Source organism: Vicia villosa, unplaced genomic scaffold, assembly GCF_029867415.1.
Source record: "Vicia villosa cultivar HV-30 ecotype Madison, WI unplaced genomic scaffold, Vvil1.0 ctg.001627F_1_1, whole genome shotgun sequence".
NCBI classification, from domain to species: Eukaryota; Viridiplantae; Streptophyta; class Magnoliopsida; order Fabales; family Fabaceae; genus Vicia; species Vicia villosa.
In genome coordinates, this window is record NW_026705678.1 from 380,998 (window position 1) to 398,350 (window position 17,353).

Here is a 17,353-nt window from a genome sequence, read left to right on the forward strand (position 1 = left end):
CATTTCAAAATTCCAAGATTTTTGTTCTAGAAGTCTTCTGATAATCACATGATCAGCAGAGACTCAGCACTGCACAAAAATCAGGTACGCTTAATTGTCTCCTACGCAAACAGTCCCTAACTAGGGTTTTTGTTTTTTTCAGGAGAACAAGTTTTTTGAGACCTCAAATGGATTTCATGGACCTCCATATATCTCAAAGTACCACCATACAAATTTTCAAACTTCAATTCGCTCAGACGCACAGTCAGCAACTCAAATAGTCAACAGGCGATCAGTTTGACCAAAAAGTCAACAGACAGTCAAAAATGATTTTTTTGTCAACATCCATATTTTGTCAAAAGATTCATCATTTGATCATTGGTTGATCATAATTCATCAAGGAAATATCAAAAATCAACAAAACCCTAAGTTTCAAAATTAGGGTTTTCTCCTAAAAAGTCAACTGAACTTTGACTGGCCATAACTCTCTCCTCGTTCATTCAAAAAATTCCAACCAAAGCTTGTTTTGAAGGAAATTCAATTATCTTTCAAATGCAATTGATCCCATGGTCATTGGATTCACCATTTGAAAAATATGAGCTCAGACATTACAGGTTATTTTCAAAGTCAACAAAAAGTGGTTTTTTGTCAAAGGCCATAACATCAAGATAACTTCTCCAAATGAAAAAAAGTTTCCAAAGTAGCTTGTAGAGGACATCTTGAGGTTTCTAAAAAGTATAAGAACTCCTTCATATGATAAAAATTGAGGGATTTATGCCTTGTTGAAGTTGGCTATATTTTGGGAAAATGCATGAAACCAACATTGATCAAAAATGTTTTTTTTCCAAAAGGGGCCAAGTTTCCATGATCCAAACATGATTCTAACAATGTTAAGGGCCTCCCACGACCAACCTAAGGCCCATAGCATTTTTATTTCTTTTTTGGTTTAATTTTATTACATTTAAAGTTAAATTGAAAAAGAAATGGTGAAGGATAATGATAGAATGCTTGATTCTTAAGCTAAAGCCATCAAGAATGATTCAACTCTGCAGCAAGAGAAGTACATAACAGGCCTAGAGCAAGAGATTGAAGAAAATTCAAAGCCATGGCCAAAGAATTCAAGATTTTTTATATTAAAAAATTCAAAGTTCAAAAAAGCAATCAATGCTTGATAGCTTCAATTTTAAGCACTTCATTGCTTATAAATGAAGTAGAACACTTCAGTAGAAGACACACACAATTGCAGAATCAAATCCATGCTTGTAACACACTTGTATCATAATTGAAATTTTGCAAGAAATTTGAAATTCGAATTTTAAGTTTCAGCTAGTTTCAATCCAAACTAAGTATTCAAACATCATCTCTGAACTTCATTGAACCTATCCAAATAAATTTTAAGCATCAAAGCCTCACAAATCGAGCCACACAAGCCATGGTTTGTTCAAACATAAATCACCTCATATCTGATCATACACACATGTTTAACAAGATGTAGACATATATTTGAGTTTAGTTTGATGTACTGATCGTTTCTGGAAGTTTAATTGAGGTTTGGATGCTTGTATACGAAGTTGCCATTCTAGGGTTCTTGAGCTCCATTTTAGGATTATTCGATTTAGGCAAAATTAGGAGAAACTAATGGCATATTTGAACTCAGTGGATCAAGGCTAGTTGATTTCATAGGTCGCGAAAAATTTATGCATGAGTTTACCCCTATTCGCTATTTTGCAGGTTTGAGACTCACTTATTACAGCGTTGTTTTTACAGAAGCGCTGTTAAAAGTGGTGGCGAGAGGTTGAAGATGAAGACGTGGCCTCTCCCTATTGGCCAGAGCGTGCGCGTGTTTTTTTAAATTAATTTGTGATCCAGTGTTTTGCAGGTTCTATTGTTACCACGTGCCTCCACTCTAATCACCCTCAGATCAACTTGCCAGCTCATCTAACGCTTATGACATGCTAGTCCTTACCATGGACTCTCCAGCCAACCACACTTGATCATTAATTATTTATTTTTCATTTTATTTAATATAACTTGCAAAATTAATTTAAAATAGTTTTAAAAATCAAAAAAATATAATAAAAATATTTTTAGGTTTATAAAATAATGTTTTAATTTTTGACACAAAAATGTTTTATTTTTCTTAATAATTAAAATATTTTGTTTAATTAATTAGTATATATTTATATATTTGCTTTTTAATTATTTCAACCTATCAAAAAATCAGAAAAATTTGTTCTTTTTATTAAATTTAGTTTATATATTATAGACTAATTTTGTACATATTTAGAATATTTTTCTCTTTACGTTTTAATTATTTGTATAATTGTTTATATAATTATATGTTAATTAGCTTAATAAATTTCCAAAACAACTTCAAAAATCCGAAAAAAAAATTAGTTTTGTTTTAAAATTAATTAACAAACATTTTGAACATATTTTAGACTTAATTTTTAGGTTTAAATTTTATTTCTCATTTTTCTCATTTAATTAAATTAATCATGCATTAATTCTAATTAAAATCAACCATCTAAAAAAATCAAAAATATTCTCCCTTTATCTTATTGCAATTTAAATTCATAGATAAGTGTATAGGTTGTCAAATTCATGTAAATAGCGTAGTTTACATTTCCCGCACAATCGATGTAATAGCGTAGATTTACTTTTCGCATTTTACATTCCCGCACTTTAAATTCTGTACATATAAAACTGCGTGTATGTCAAAGATAAAAACCGAAGCGTTAGATCACTAACTTCAAAGACAAAAATATCTGAATCAGAACACAATCACACTTGCACCTCTTAGGGTAATCCCTCTGTTACTCTTTTCAAAAAAAATCAAATTATATTGTTTCAAATGCAAATCTAAACTTTTGTTTACATCCGGTCAAAGGAGAATTTTCTAAAAGAAATAGGAAAGGACCTTATAAACTTAGGGAAGATCTCCTAATTGCTTGCTCAAATCAAAACAACAAATGTCTCACATCTTCATTGTTTTTCAAAATAAAACTTTCAAAAAAAGACAACATTTTGTATATATCCAAACAAGGATCATTACGAAATTAAAGATCTTTTTTTCAAAACATCTTTTCGAAAGATAAAACACTTTGTATACATCCGCACAAGGATCATTACAAAGTTAATTTACAAAGGTATTTTAAAACCACATACAAGCATTTCAAGGCAAGACAAATGATTCAAACAAGTGAGCTAAGCAATTAAGAGCCCATGGATAACCATGGATACAAAGGGGTGCTAATACCTTCCCTTTGTATAACCAATCCCCGAACCCAAAATCTCTTAAAGGTCTTTTTCTGTTTCTTTTATAAACCTTTCCTTAATTGGATAAAATAAAAGTCGGTGGCGACTCTCTGATTTTCAAAACTCAAAAACAAAAGAAGAGTCAGTTCGTATCTCACGCGAGATATAAAAAACCGAGGGCGACAAATTATAATAGCACTTTTGTGTCCGGCGCTATTATAGGACGACACTTATATTAGCGCTTCTCCTCAAAATGCTATTATAGTAAAATAACAAAATAAATAAATAATAGAATTATAGGATTTGATAACACTTTGGTAAAAGCGCTCTTATTGGCTTTATACCAAAAAAACTCGCGATATTTTTATTTCATGTATTTCTAGATTAAAAAAACGCTAATTTTTTATTTATGTTCTGCCAAGTGCCAAGTGAAAAAAACGCTAACCCTTCCACCACCGTTATCAACCTGTTAGGAAGTTGATTTGGAACCCTAACAAAACTAATAAAAAGCTGTAAAATAAAAGGGATAATAAAAACTAACTAGAAAATTAAATTTCATTTCTTTCATTGATATCTTAAATGTGTCAAAGACACTACATTATATAACCTCCATAATGAATAATAAAACTAAAAGCCCAAATACAATTAAAGCCCAATACTATTAATAGTACTAAAAATAATGCTAATAATAATAATATAAATACTATTATACCACTCTATCACGAGCCCTGAAGTCTCTCCCACTCTCACCCTCATCGAAATCAGAAACTCTAATACTCAACCTCATTCTCAGTGAACAACACTTTGTTCTCCTCTTCAAATTAATGGTTATGGTTTCATCTGCATCGGCGATTATCTAAACCTTCTTAGTCATTTTGAAACCCTCGTCTATGAGAACCATCACCTACTCTACAAAAGCCCCATGAAACCCCGTGTCGCCCGTCAAACTCCATGAGAGCTGGTACATACAATGTTCAGGATCTCAACTACTCAACAACATAACTCCAAGACTCATTCGATTGATACTTCGTCGAATCGGTATGTCTTTTAAATCCTCTCAAACCACACTTGAAATTAGTTTCTAAAAGTCTCAATTTTTCTCTAATTAGGGTTTTTCTATATGCGAATTTTGGTGATGTGGTTGAACTGTAAGTTTTATATTAGTATTATTTTATGTGGCTTCGGCAAAACATTTGATGTCCCCTGTTTTGTATAAATAATTGTGTTGTGGATGAAGATGGCAAATGAAAATATGCTTACGAAACCAATACTATTTTCTTACTGATAATGTAGAAATCAAATGGATATATCCATTCTTATTGGTAACTTGTTTGGAGTGCAACTGGAAGCAAATGAGGCTTTGATTTGTATGTCAGTAGTACTTTATTTTGTTACTGCATGAACATGTTTTTGTTATTTTGTTACTGTCTAAACAGGCTTGAATAAATTATTATATCGTTTTGAATAATTGATTTGTGTGGAAGTGAATTTGTTATTTAGTTCATATGTGACAATATGAAGAAGGAGTAAAGATTGTCACATTGTCTCCATTGATGGGGATCAATGGTATTGTATTTGAAATTAGATGTTTGTATCATTATCATTGTGTCTTGACCTCACTTGTGGTTTGTGTATATGATAGAAACTCGCACTACATGCTTATTTTGCTGTCGCTACTATTTTTGCTTATGGATAAACTAATAGTGGAAAGACATACACAATGAGAGGAATCACATGAAAGGTTGTCAATGATATTTATAACCATATAATGAAGGTAAGTTTACTAAATTCTTTTGAAAACGTTTTTTCTGTAAAGTTATAATTTATGTATTAAGAGATTGTATATGATTCCAAAAGTTTCTAATTTTATGCCTTATCTTTTTCAATTTCTATGATTATAGAATCTTGAGAAAAATTTCGATAACAAATATCTAGACTAGAAATATACAATGACAACGTAAAGAACTCGGTAAATTCAGATCTTGGTCGAAGTTTTAAGCTTTTAGATGATCTTGAGGTAATGTAGTTGAAAAATGTTTCATTTTCAATTTAACAAACATGCAATTCAATAGATTCCACATCCTAAATTTTGAATTTCGTAGTTTAACATCTTGCGTCATTTTTCAAAATCCGTAAAACTTAATTAATATTTCCATGTCCTGAATTTGTAATCTCATATTATAATATTTTATTTACCAATTAATTTAATAAGCTAACGTTCCGCTAAACTTATTTTCTGGAATTTGGAATTCTTTATTTTTAATATCATGTTTAATGTAGAAAAGTAATATGGTTGAGAAATTGGTGGAAGAAACAACAAAGGATACTCTCTTGGGCTTGAAATGAGTTATACATGTTTCCTTATTCAAACAAATTAATATCTTAAGTTTATTTGTTTGGAATATCAAAGTCAGGTAGGTGAAACTGATCTAAATAATAACAAGCTGAGGTCTCACTTGATAATAAGATTGGTATGTGATAGTGAAATTCCTTGCTGGAATATAAGATGATCCTTTTCTTCTTTTGCAGTCATTACTAACATTGAAACATTTATTTCTTCCTTTTATCTATTTCAAAATAGATTTAATAGTTCTCATTGACTGACTAGTTTGTGTCGTCAATGAATGCAGAACTGTGTTGATGTGGCTGGAAATGAGAGGGATGCTCATACACATGCAGATGGAACTTGGCTCTAAGAAGGCTTCCATAATAACTTTAGCCTTATGACCGCTTCTTTGATAATTAGACTAAGGAAGTTACAAATAATTCTCAAGTAAGCATGGTAACTACCAAGAAGTCAAATACTATCTTCTTTGCTAATCAGGATAAATAAGTTACAAATAATGCTCAAGTAAACATGGTAACTACCAAGAAGTCAGAGCCCCCTTGATGTTTTTAATTACCTTCAATATATCTCCTTTTACTACTAAAACAAAGCATATAATCTTTTTAAAATGCTTAGTATAGGTGGTATCATAAAAGTAGCTTGTTAAATATTTGAAAAAGAATTGGCTAGGCTAGAAGCAGTGCTTCACACTCCTGATCCATCTAAAGAAAAGGATTGAAAAATTTAACAGGTAAATTGGAGAATAATAATGATGGTTAGGAACAAGAATAACACCATAGTACTGACTACTGATATTGTTTGCCTATTATTCTAGATGGAAATGATTTTGAATAGCTGAAATGTCAGATAGATCAAATCAAGCACAAACTCAAGTCGGTGAGTTACGAAGAAAGCTTTAAGAAGAATAATAGAATGAGGGTCTTTCTCGGAAAGTTGATGAAATCCCAGCTTGTTGTGCTATAGTGAATTATGTGCTTGAAGACCAACCAACTAAATAAATGAAAGTTGTTTCCATATGTGCTCTTCCAAACCTTGTGATGCACAGTCAATGAAATAAAAGAGAAATTGCAGAGGTTGGTAGGGTTTAGGTTATACTCAATTTGATTGGTTCAAGGGATCCTGATGCATCTGTTCAAGCTACAATGTTTGTTAAACTTATTTGTTCAAATCATACTATTCAAGAGTATGCTTCTAGTGAAATAGTCAGAGCGATAACTGGTGAGTTCTTTTCCATCATGCAATGTTAACATTGATTTTTATTTTGAAAAGTTTTTATTTTGCAATGTTAACATTTATTTTGCAATATCTTTAATTGAAAAGACTAATATGTTACATACGAAGTTAGCAAATCTTTTGAAAAATATCAAAGCTTATTTTAGGGAAGTGACTGTTTGATTAATATAACCAACCCAATTTGTAGGAAAAGTCTATTGTTGTTGGACATGGTCATGCTATATAGCCTCTTCTAGAAAAAATGGAGACCTAGGCTTAGAAAAATTGGGACCTAGGCTTCTACTAAGCGCTTCTTATTTATGAGTGACTTCAAAAGTATTTGTTTAACTCAAAAGTTGTTAAACGAAGATGAATATGTTGTTTTTAACTTGATTTTATTGATAAATGATGATGAAAGTGTTTAATTATAAGTTGCTTCATCAAGCTAACTAGAATAATCTCATTTATGATTTATTGTCTCCTCTTAAGTATGTAAACGCCTAACAAAGTTTTGTATGGTCGTGTAGCTGTTGTTGAAAAGGATTTACGGGCTACTGAAACTATGAACGATGAGTATCTTAAAGCTTTAAAATATCTATTTAGCAACTGCCTGCAACTAAACTTGATGCCCTCAATGTTGGGTAGCTTATGAGTTCCTCTGACTTGGTGTTTTTTAGTGGTTCTACTGCTGTTTTTGTTATGTGGAAGTCTTGCATTTATGTTGCAGTATACTTGTTTTGATTTGGTTGTAATGTTTTCTTATTAGATATATGATTAATTTGTCATTACACTTTTTTTTATCAATACAAGATTTATTAATTTCTTAATTTACTATTTTGATTTATATTTTCATTTCAAGAAAAATAATGTTATTACTTTTTTAAGTATATTAAATCACTAAAACAAATTTAATGTATAAAAATGCCTATAATAGCGCTTTTTTTGAAAACGTTATTAAAGATAGGGATCTAGGATAGCATTTTCGAGTAAAGTGCTTTTTAATAAATAAGCCTAACATAGCGCTTTGTCAGAAAAGCGCTATTAAATATTAGCATTAAATCAAACGTTTGAAAAGTGATATTAAAAAGATAATTTAATAGCGCTTAAAAAGCGCTATCTTAGGTAGCAAACCTATAATAACGAGAGCTTTAATAGCGCTTAAAAGCGCTATTAAATCATCAAAAAGCGCTATTAAATATTGTTTTTGGCATAGTGGTTGTTGTTGTTATTAAGTTGTGATGATTAAGTTGTTACGTTGATTTAATAAGTGGCTTGTTGTTGTTACTAAGTGGTTTGTTGGTTGTTGTATAGTTGCTGTTATGAAGTTGTGAAATTTGTATGATCCTGATCTAATATATCGTTTATCATACACCTGCTTATATTGGTTGATATCTCACCTCTTCTGTTGTGATGTTGCCTCTACGTGGGCTACATGCAGGTAATTGAAGGATGAAGATTTAGTCGCTGCTAGTTCGAGTCGGGTTGTCACTCTGATACGTAACACTCGGGGGGATGAACACTACTTGTTTAGTCGTTTGGTTTTATTGTTGAATAACTATGTTGATACATGAAGAGTAATTGCTGATGTTACAATGGTTTTAAGTTGAAAAGATGTTATGTCATCAAAGTTGATTAATGTAGTTCCGCTGCTTAATGTTAATAAAGTTGATTCATGTAGTTTTTGTTCATCATAGTGTTTGTGTTATGTATCGGTGATAGCATGATATTATTGTCAAGTTGAATTGAAATACTCCAATTGTTTGTCGAAAAAGAATTTTATAACTCTAATTTTCATAATAATTACCAAGGTAGAATTGGGGTGTTACAGTGGTCGATGGCGAGATCGCTTGAAACAAAAATCCAATCGGTTCATTGGGAAAATACCGTGAGATGAGGAATACGAAAATGGATTGTATTTTTTTCATGTAAGGTGGTGGTGGCCAGAGAATGGGGCAGCACTCGCTGGGGTTTAATGGCAAAAATTATTCCGTGTTGATTTGGCATGATTTGATGTTCCTGTAATACTGGGTGTCGTGTTAATGGGTTGATAAAATTATGAATCAAATGGATTCTGGGATTAGTAGAACAGAGAAGAGAAGAAGAAGAGTAATTGTCAGGAAGAAGAAAAAAATGTGGCGGGGGCCATAAAGGATAAGGGGCGGACGCTCTATATGCCCAGGGTGGGCGCCCCATTTGACCAACAAAGAGGATGGGCGGGCACTTCATAAAGGGATGGCGGGACCACTCAATTTTTGTCCTTTTCTTAATTGTTTTTAGCCTAACGTAAATATAAATAACAAATTCCATTTCAGGAGATACATTAGTATGGTTTATGGTTTAGTAGTTATAAGTAGCAGATATAGTGTATGTTTGGCAGAAGTAATATATTAGTAGCAGGAAATGAATTGGTAATAAGCTTAATTAAATTAGCATAAGGACATATATATATATATATATATATATATATATATATATATATATATATATATATATATATATATATATATATATATATATATATATATATATATATATATATATATATATATATAGTCTAGCTGGTGTTATAGTTTGAAATACAATGACAGGAAAATTGATTTAGCAGCAGAATTATTTTGTGATAGTAAGAATAATGGCAGAGACTAGATTTTGTAGTAGAAGCAATTTTTAATAACAGAGAACTAGTAGTAATAATAAGAATTGATGAAAATAGTACCTAATAGAAGTATTAGTAATTTTAACCGATAAATTAATTAACCGTTTTTGGGTCAAAAACTGTCCAAATAATTACGGAACGCGTGTAGGTTATTTTGGTTGAATTGGTGTATTGGATATTTGTTGAAAACATGTAAAACTTGCAGGTGATGTGAAGTTGGTTCAGTTGCCTCTTTTTATAGGCAAAAATGAAGTTATAAGTTTTATGGCCAATGTTGATAAGTTGTTGTGTTTGCTGCTGGATTATTATCGTTTTTGTTGTTGTGACATTCATAATTGTTTCGCATACATCGCATATTAAGTTGGAGTTGATGCTCGATAAGTTGGCCTGGATTGGCAAATTAAGTTGAAGAATTATGCCTTGTTGATGCCTCTATTAATTGGCAGTTTTAAGTTAGGAGTTCTGCTCTAATTGTACCACATGTATGTGCATTGTATTGAGTTGCATATTTAAGTTATTGTGTTGATGGGTTGTGAATATTGAAGTATTCATTCGTATCAAGTGGTGATTTTATATACTCTAATTCTAATATATTGTTTATCATACACTTGATTATATAGTTCGATGTCTCACCCCTTATGTTTGAATGTTGTCCTCTGTTGGTAACATGCAGGTAATCAAGAAGGATAGTTGTTACCTTCATTAGTTTGAGTCGGTGTTGTTGCTCTGATACGTAGCACTCTGGGGGACGAACGCATGTTTTTCCTTATTTTTGATTTGTTTCTATTGCTGAATTTTTGAATTGTTTTCCTTAAGACTTGTTATTTTTGAAGGTTTTATGTCGAAGTAAGATGCTATGTTTATTCAAAATTTAAAGTTGTGAATCTGCTGCGTGGTTATTTTTAAAGACTAAATATGTTAAATATGAGTTCACCAATTTAACAATGTGATATAGTTGTATGAATGCATTTATGTCGTTGTTATTAAGCTGCAATTGCGATATCCCATGTGTTGGTTGGAATTTTTATACTCTGATTTATATTATAATTACTGGGTAGAAATGAGGTGTTACAAGGTTCGATGTAACACCCTTCTAAAACCCCGCGGAAAATTTAACAATAATCAGAGTAAAACATGAAAAGGGCATTACAACTTCCAGATAAATAAAATAATACTCATGTCATGCCATAAAAGAAAACGTTAAACCAAAATTATCCAGATTAACATGTTAACACAGCGAAAAATATCTTTAACATCTGAATAATGAAACAACCAGAGTCATAGACTCAAAATACCACCATAAACAAAACATCCAATATTAAGAGTTTATCAAATAACTCTACATAACGTCCCCAGTGTTACACGACCAGAGCATGACACAGAGCCAACTGACTCTAACGAATTACTTGACGAGCTAATCCTCACCAAGTACAAAAGCTACTCCTCAATCTGAAAAATAACAACAGTAAGGGTGAGTTTCATTCGCATTAACAAATGTTATAGGAATATAAACAATACAGCCTCATTCATACATTATTCACCCAAATCAATTATATTTCAAATAGTATAGCAACATTCATCAAACACAACCATCCATATCAAACACATGCGAATTATAACATTGGACAACCTCCATTCATGTTATAATTATGCACAACAACCTAATGCAATGCAACTAAATGCATGTGGTACCAAATACGGGACGAACCCACCTCACCGATCCACCATCGTCAAGGATATGGCGACACCCACTCACTAATTCCACACAATGGAAATTAGCTACCACTGATCCACCATCATCAAGGATTAGCCACATAATGATTATAAAATGCATGCATCAACCACAACATGCTCATCATCAACATCCACCAACGATTCATAATGATTCATCCATGACCGGTAAAATAGCAAGTGTACTATTTTTACCGATGTAGTAATAGAGTAAATTCCCCAAGTATCGAACTCGCGGACTGCGTAGGAATGATATGTTTCAGACCAGTGCAATTGAATAAAAAGTCATCGGGGGGTTTGGTTTTTATATTTAGTTTAAATAACAACTTATGCAAAACGAAAGAGTTAAAATAGTTTGACTAATGAAAGTATGCGGAGACAAGTTAGGATAGATGTATTAATCGCTCTGTAACGAAGTAATTACCAATTGACAGACTAACTGACGAAATTCTCAACTACCAATGCCGAACATTGATTTTTCCTAATTCCTTAGTGAAAAACTTCTTGAGATTAAAACTATCTTCTCATTCCTGATCACGATAATTTTATACCAAGATTCTATAAGACATAGCCCGGATAAAATGATCGCTATTCATCAAACCCTTATTCCTAAGTGATTATCAGTGATAACGTTATGATTAAAAAGCATTGAGTCGGTTTGTCGGACCAAAATCCCAATCGTAAATCAACAATATACTTTCCAATATAATGAAGCAATAAGAACTTTTAATCATAAACTGAATTTCATAAAGATAATCTGAAAACAACAGTAAATATAATTCGTTACATCACATGATCCAGGGACATCACCCTAACAAGTAATAGTTTAGCTACTCATGGCAATTGTCAAAATAACAGAATTTTAGGTTGAAGACATTACAATAAGATGAATCGGAATTGATCTTCAATTGCGGATGCTCTTGAAGATTTCTTCGCTTCAAACCCTAGTGCTTTCAATCCTTCTTTTCACGTTCTCCGACCGTCAAAAAGTGATTTTCTCCTTTCCAAACAGTGACTAAATATCTCTCAGCAATTATTCTCCTTCGAAAAGTCCATAATGCCCTTCCTTAAGTGACTGATTCCAAGAGTTGAAAACAAAACTTTTTCTGCGCGCACGTCTGACACGGCCGTGTCACGGGACACGGGTGGCCGTGTCAGATCTCTGACTTCTTGGCTTTTAACAATTTCAATCATTTCCCTTCAGCAAGTGTGACATGGCCGTGTCACATGACACGGGTGGCCGTGTCACAGCTCTGTCTCGCCAAAAACCACTTTTTCTTGTCTCGAATCGTGCCCTGTATCTGCATAACTTAAACACTACCAACACAAGATCAAAAGCAATGAAAAAAAAACAACAAAAACTAGAAAAGATAACACACCAAACTCAAATACGAAAATTAACAAAACTAAAAAGAACTAGACTAAAACGACTCAAAATACCATCGAATGAAATGCTTTTCCATTGATTCGAACATAGGAACAAGGTGAAATTGGTGGCCGATCACAACCCCAAACTTAGCTCATTACTTGTCCTCAAGTGATGGACGAGAAAGCAAGAGGATACCTATGAATTTTCTTATGCTCCACAACATAACTGATGCTTCCACACTTGATATTTACTTCCATGTCAAAGTGTTCGATTCCCCTCTTAAGTGTTTCACTCATTCATCAAGGCATACATATCTACTCTTAAATTTTGTACACATTCTGACACAATTCCACATAATCAATAACACACACTTTTTGAGGACTTACAGGTTGTAACGGGGCTTAGGTTAGGTAGGATAAACAAAGAAATTGGGTACGAGGGTTTATGGTTTGGTATTAACTAATCCGTCCGATATCTTTTTGCACATTACATAGCATTTGGAGTCTTTAGCAATTTTTCTGCTTTCCGGACTCTTAGAACTCTTTACATGATGACAAGTTTGTAAAACAAAATCAATTTTCTATTTTTTTTCCTTTTGCACAAACATTTTCTTTCTTGCATGTGTTCTTTTTTTTCTTTTCACATTTGCCTCCTTCTTTTGCTACCGGACTTGGTTACCCCAAACTTAACTTTTGCTATCGGACTCGGACTTATAGTTAATACCAAATATAGAGGAAACAAGAGGGGTTATGAAAAAATATATATACATTTTTTTTATTAAAAGAACAACATGGATGATGGGTAAAGATTGGTTAACGAGGGATAATAGACAACAAGGTTGGGTAAGAAAGGCTCAGGGTTACACAAACAAAAGTGCCTCAGTGTGTGTGATCAATTTGTGTACTATATGAAGAACAAATGCAAAATTAGAGTGATGATGCCATACCTGATGCTTTCTCATGATGAAATGATGTGTTTGGCTTTGTATATCCTCACATGTTAGGTATTGCTTACAGGTTCAACATTGGTCTCCATTTTGTACAACTTCATGTCCGGTTCGGGTTGCTCTAAACTCATTCATTTGGCACCATCAAGTTGCGTCTAGCATTTTTCTTCAGTTGTGCCAACTTTCACAGGTGCCCCGGAAGCCAATTTAAGATGCGTCTTTCCCCTTTTTCACCTTTATTCCCATGATACTTTTCTCTGAAATCACATTCATCCTCGTGCACAGAAGACTCAAAACACACATAAAATAAGGAAATAACACAAACGGAAATAACATAAAATAACTTAAAACGAAAGAACCTCCCCCACACTTGGACTTAACATTGTCCGCAATGTGTAAGCAAGCATAAGGGAGACTTACAGTGCTTACTAAGGCGGAGGTGGAGGGTTGATAGGGGGCCCACCACAAAGAAAATGAAATTTCACCAAAAATCAGCGCATCTGCCTGACACGGCCGTGTCACATGACACGGGTGGCCGTGTCATGACTCTGCCTCCCTTCCAACCTTGGGTTTCAAATAAATATCCTTCAGGGTTTACGACACGGCCGTGTCACATGACACGGGTGCCCGTGTCAGGCCCCTGACCTCCTCCAAACTTATTATTTTTTTATGTCCAGACTTATTTGTCCCTTCTCGCTTTTCTCTTCGCAAGAGACACACTGTTTGTACCTACAAAATAAAATGCAAAAACACATAAAACTATTAAAAAGAAATCCTGTGGGTTGCCTCCCACGAAGCGCTTCGTTTAACGTCGCATGGCTCGACGGTCCATTCCCTTCTATTATGGGGTATACTTCCTCTTCCACACCATGTTGCTTGTCCTTTCTGCAACCCAGAACTCATCTAGATTTAAAGGATGGACCACTTTGTGCCTCAAGTCACTTTCAACTTCCATCTCCTCACCTCGATTTTCCTTTTTCTTTCTTTCCTTGATCTCTTTATTGGACTTTGGAGTTTTTATATGAGATGCTGCCACCTGAGAGATTTTGCTTGAGACCTTTTTTGGGGTCGGTTCCGATCTTTTGCTTTCGCCTACTATGTGGATCATTCCAACTGAAGATTGATTATCTCCACTTTCACATTGCTTCTTGGTGTTTAACACTTTTAGAGTTATTTCTTCATCAAAAGATTTCAAATTCAGAGTACCTTTTTCAATATCGAAATTGCACCGACTAGTGCGCAAGAAAGGTCGACCCAGAATAATAGGGGTCTCTTCATCTTCAGGGATATCCATTATTTCAAAATCAACTGGAAAAACAAATTTGTCAATTTCTACAAATACATCTTCTGCCACCCCATATGACCTCTTCATGGTGTGATCTGCAAATTTCAACTCTTTCCTATTTCACTCACCTTTTCAATACCGAGCTTTTTAAAGATAGATAACGGCATTAAGCTCACACTAGCACCCGAATCAATTAGAACCTTCATGAAAGTTTTATTTTTTATCGTGCACGGTATTGCAACTGATCCAGGATCTTTCTGCTTGATTGGTATTCTCTTCTCTGGTGAGATTGCACAACATTTCTCCTTCTTAACTACCCCTTCACCCCTTGTTGGTTTCTTTTTAGATATCACTTCCTTCATGAATTTCCTGTAGAATGGCATTTTCTCGAGTGCATCAAAGAATGGAATATTGATCTCTAACTTTTTGAAGTATGTGGCAAACTTCTCAAAGTCTTGCTCTTTTTGGTCCTTCTTTGCTACTCGAGAAGGATACGACAACTTAATCAATGGTGTCGGCTCTTTTTTTCTTTTCTCTTCAGTTGGCTTCACAGGTTGTATCACCTCCTCTGGCACTTTCTTATTTTCACGCACTTCAAGATCTACTTTGATGATATCATCATACTCGGTTACATTTTTTTCTTCTGGTTTTGATCTTCTCAGACTTCTTGTTGAGATGACATTCACATTCTGATGCTCCCTTGGGTTTGTAACAGTTGCACTTGGTAAGGCACCTTGTGGTTGAGCATTGGCGAGTTGTTGTGCTATCTGACTCATCTGAACCTTAAGATTTTTGATGGATGCACCCGTGTTTCGAAAATTACTCCTTGTTTCTTCTTGGAATTGGGAGCTTTGAGCGGCCATCTTTTCAAGGGCGATCTCCCAATCCGCTTTTCTAGGGGCCTGTTGCTGAGGTTGTTGATAATGTTGTTGAGGAGGTCTATATTGTTACCGCGACTGCTGACCTTGATATGGAATAACCCCTTATTTAGGAGCATTCCCTGGTTGATCCTTCCATGAAAAATTTGGATAATTTTTCCACCCCGGATTGTAGGTATTTGAGTAGGGGTTGTTTTGCTTCAAGAAATTTATTTCCTCCACTTGCTGAGCTGTAGCAACACACTGAATAGTAAAATGAGGTCCTTCACATATTTCACACCCCACCGGTTGACTTGCTTGAGCCGGTTGAACTTGTGCTACTGTTTGTTTTTCAAGACCCATCTGTTTCAATCTCCACTCAACTTCTGCAGCTACCTGATCTTCTATTTTCACAACTTGCATTGAAAATTTTATATCCACTAATCCTTCAGGTTGGCTAACACTCCGGTCATATAACTCCAAGTGTTCATTGGCCGCAATAGCTTCTATGATTTTTTTAACACCAGTGGTTGTTGAAAAGTTGGATGAGCCACCAGCTGCTGTGTCAATCAATTGCTTAGTCTTCATTTTAAGACCATTCAGAAAATTCTGCATTTGTTCAGTGACATCCATGTTGTGAGTTGGGCATGCCACCAAAAACCTCTTGAATCTCTTATAAGCATCTCCAAGTGATTCTCCTTCCTTCTGTTTAAAATTAACAATATCATACCTCTTACGAATATAAACAGCAGCAAGGAAATACTCATTCAGAAAGGTCGACTCCATTTGTTGCCATGTGGTAATACTCCCAGCAGGTAATGAGTAGAACCACTCTTCAGCGTCATCCACTAACGTGAATGGAAACATAACCAACTTCTTGGCTTCTTCAGAGTGTCCTTCTATCTTCAGAGATGTTGTCATAGTAAGAAACCTTTGTAAATGTTTATTAGCATCTTCATTTATTCTTCCTGAAAATGGTTACTTCTCTAGTTGTCGAATTGTTGCTGGGTGTAGCTGAAAGTGAGCAACATCGACCGGTTGATTTACAATTGTCATCCGGCCAGCTGGAGCATTTGCTCCACCATAATCACCTAACAGCCTTTCTACGGGAGCTGCCATCGTTTCAGCCTCCGAATCTGAATACTCAGAATGAAAAGAGAGCATTTCCTCGTTATAAGATTCCGAAGCTGTCAGAATGTCTTATAACGCTTCCAGTCGTTCTTGCTTTGCTTTTCGAAGACTAGCTCGCAGTGATCGTTCTGGCTCTGCGTCAAAAAGAAAATCTACTGAGGCCTTACCTCGCATACAAAGATTAGACATTTATTAGTAATAAGCAAATGAAATATCAAACAAATAAAAATAAAAAATTTAGTTGCATAGCAACAAAAATTCAATTGAACTATTTTTCAACTTATAATTTGGCAGTCCCCGGCAACGGCGCCAAAAACTTGACCGGTAAAATAGCAAGTGTACTATTTTTACCGATGTAGTAATAATAGAGTAAATTCCCCAAGTATCGAACTCACGGACTGCGTAGGAATTAAATGTTTCAGAATAGTGCAATTGAATAAAAAGTCATCGGGGTGTTTGGTTTTTATATTTAGTTTAAATAACAACTTATGCAAAACGAAAGAGTTAAAATAGTTTGACTAATGAAAGTATGCGGAGACAAGTTAGGATAGATGTATTAATCGCTCTGTAACGAAGTAATTA

The 17,353-nt window shown here is 34.0% G+C and overlaps 1 protein-coding gene and 1 long non-coding RNA gene across 5 annotated transcripts; one reads left to right on the plus strand and one right to left on the minus strand.

The window, feature by feature from the left end:
• Positions 1-3,971: 3,971 nt before the first annotated feature.
• LOC131636092 (uncharacterized) lies at positions 3,972-8,730 on the plus strand. 4 transcript variants are annotated; one of them, XR_009293955.1, is made up of 5 exons: positions 3,972-4,275; positions 4,880-5,011; positions 5,868-6,314; positions 6,399-6,802; positions 8,235-8,730. It is a non-coding gene; the product is annotated as an uncharacterized LOC131636092 (long non-coding RNA). The 4 variants fall into 4 exon arrangements; XR_009293957.1 differs by having other exon boundaries at positions 4,531-5,011; positions 5,868-6,802; XR_009293954.1 differs by having other exon boundaries at positions 5,868-6,802.
• Positions 8,731-14,887: 6,157 nt separating this feature from the next.
• Positions 14,888-15,559, minus strand: LOC131636085 (uncharacterized). The gene has a single exon (XM_058906733.1). The coding sequence runs from the start codon at positions 15,557-15,559 to the stop codon at positions 14,888-14,890; it is 672 nt and encodes a 223-aa protein (XP_058762716.1).
• Positions 15,560-17,353: the final 1,794 nt, after the last annotated feature.